The 869-nt window shown below is 54.8% G+C and overlaps 1 protein-coding gene across 1 annotated transcript in view; it reads right to left on the bottom strand.

The window, feature by feature from the left end:
• Positions 1–869, bottom strand: part of LOC119590937 (protein sidekick-1-like) — a gene marked incomplete in the record, with an annotated part of 41,331 nt that overhangs the window by 13,031 nt on the left and 27,431 nt on the right. Inside the window, 1 exon segment of the mRNA XM_037939676.1 lies at positions 368–468. Coding sequence (XP_037795604.1) covers positions 368–468 — 101 coding nt within the window.

The following is an 869-nucleotide window of genomic DNA, read 5'->3' on the forward strand; positions in this document are numbered from 1 at the left end:
GCCTCCGGCCCCAAAACACAACCCCCACTCCCTCCACACCCCACCCCAAGAAAACGACCCCCCCTCCATCTAACCCCCTCTTATTTCCTTCTTAAACACCCTCCCACACCCCCTCTTCACCCCCTCCCCTCCCCCAACTCACCTTCCACAGCGAGCGAGACTTGGAGGAAGATCTTGGGGTTCGTTGACATCTGGCAGTCTTTGAACCAACCTCAAACCCCTCCCTAACCAACTACACCCCCCCCCCAACTCACCTTCCCGATCCCAACTCCTTCCTTAACCTCTTCATTAACCCCCAACCCCCTCCCTCACCCCCTCCCCTCCCCCAACCCACCTTCCACAGAGAGTGTGACGGGCAGGAAGATCTTTGGGGCTCGTCGACACCTGGCACTCGTACACACCAGCATCCCTGAAGGTCACGGGGTTGATCTCAAGGAACCAGTCGTCGCTCTCCTCAGGATGGAAGACCTAGGAGGAGAAGGGAGAGTGGAAGGTGGATTTAGGTGGATTTAGGTGGATGGGTGGAGGTGGATAGGGTGGATGATTGGATTGATTGTGGAAGGTGGATTGGGAGGGGAGGTGGATAAGGTGGATGAGTGAATTGGTTAGATGTGTGGAAGGTGGATGTAGATGGATTGGGGAGATGTGTGGATGGGGTGGATGGGGAGGGGAGGCGGATAGGGTGGACAAGTGGATTGGTTAGATGTATGGATAGGGTGGATGAGTGGATAACGTGGATCGGATATATATTTGGGTGGAGTGGATAGGTGGGGAGGGTGGATGGTGTATGAGGGAGGTGGATTAGGTGGATGACTGTAGAAGGTGGATTGGGTGGATGATCTGATGAATGAATGGATCATCTTACGAGT

The sequence above is a fragment of the Penaeus monodon genome, chromosome 28, assembly GCF_015228065.2.
Source record: "Penaeus monodon isolate SGIC_2016 chromosome 28, NSTDA_Pmon_1, whole genome shotgun sequence".
Lineage (NCBI taxonomy): Eukaryota > Metazoa > Arthropoda > Malacostraca > Decapoda > Penaeidae > Penaeus > Penaeus monodon.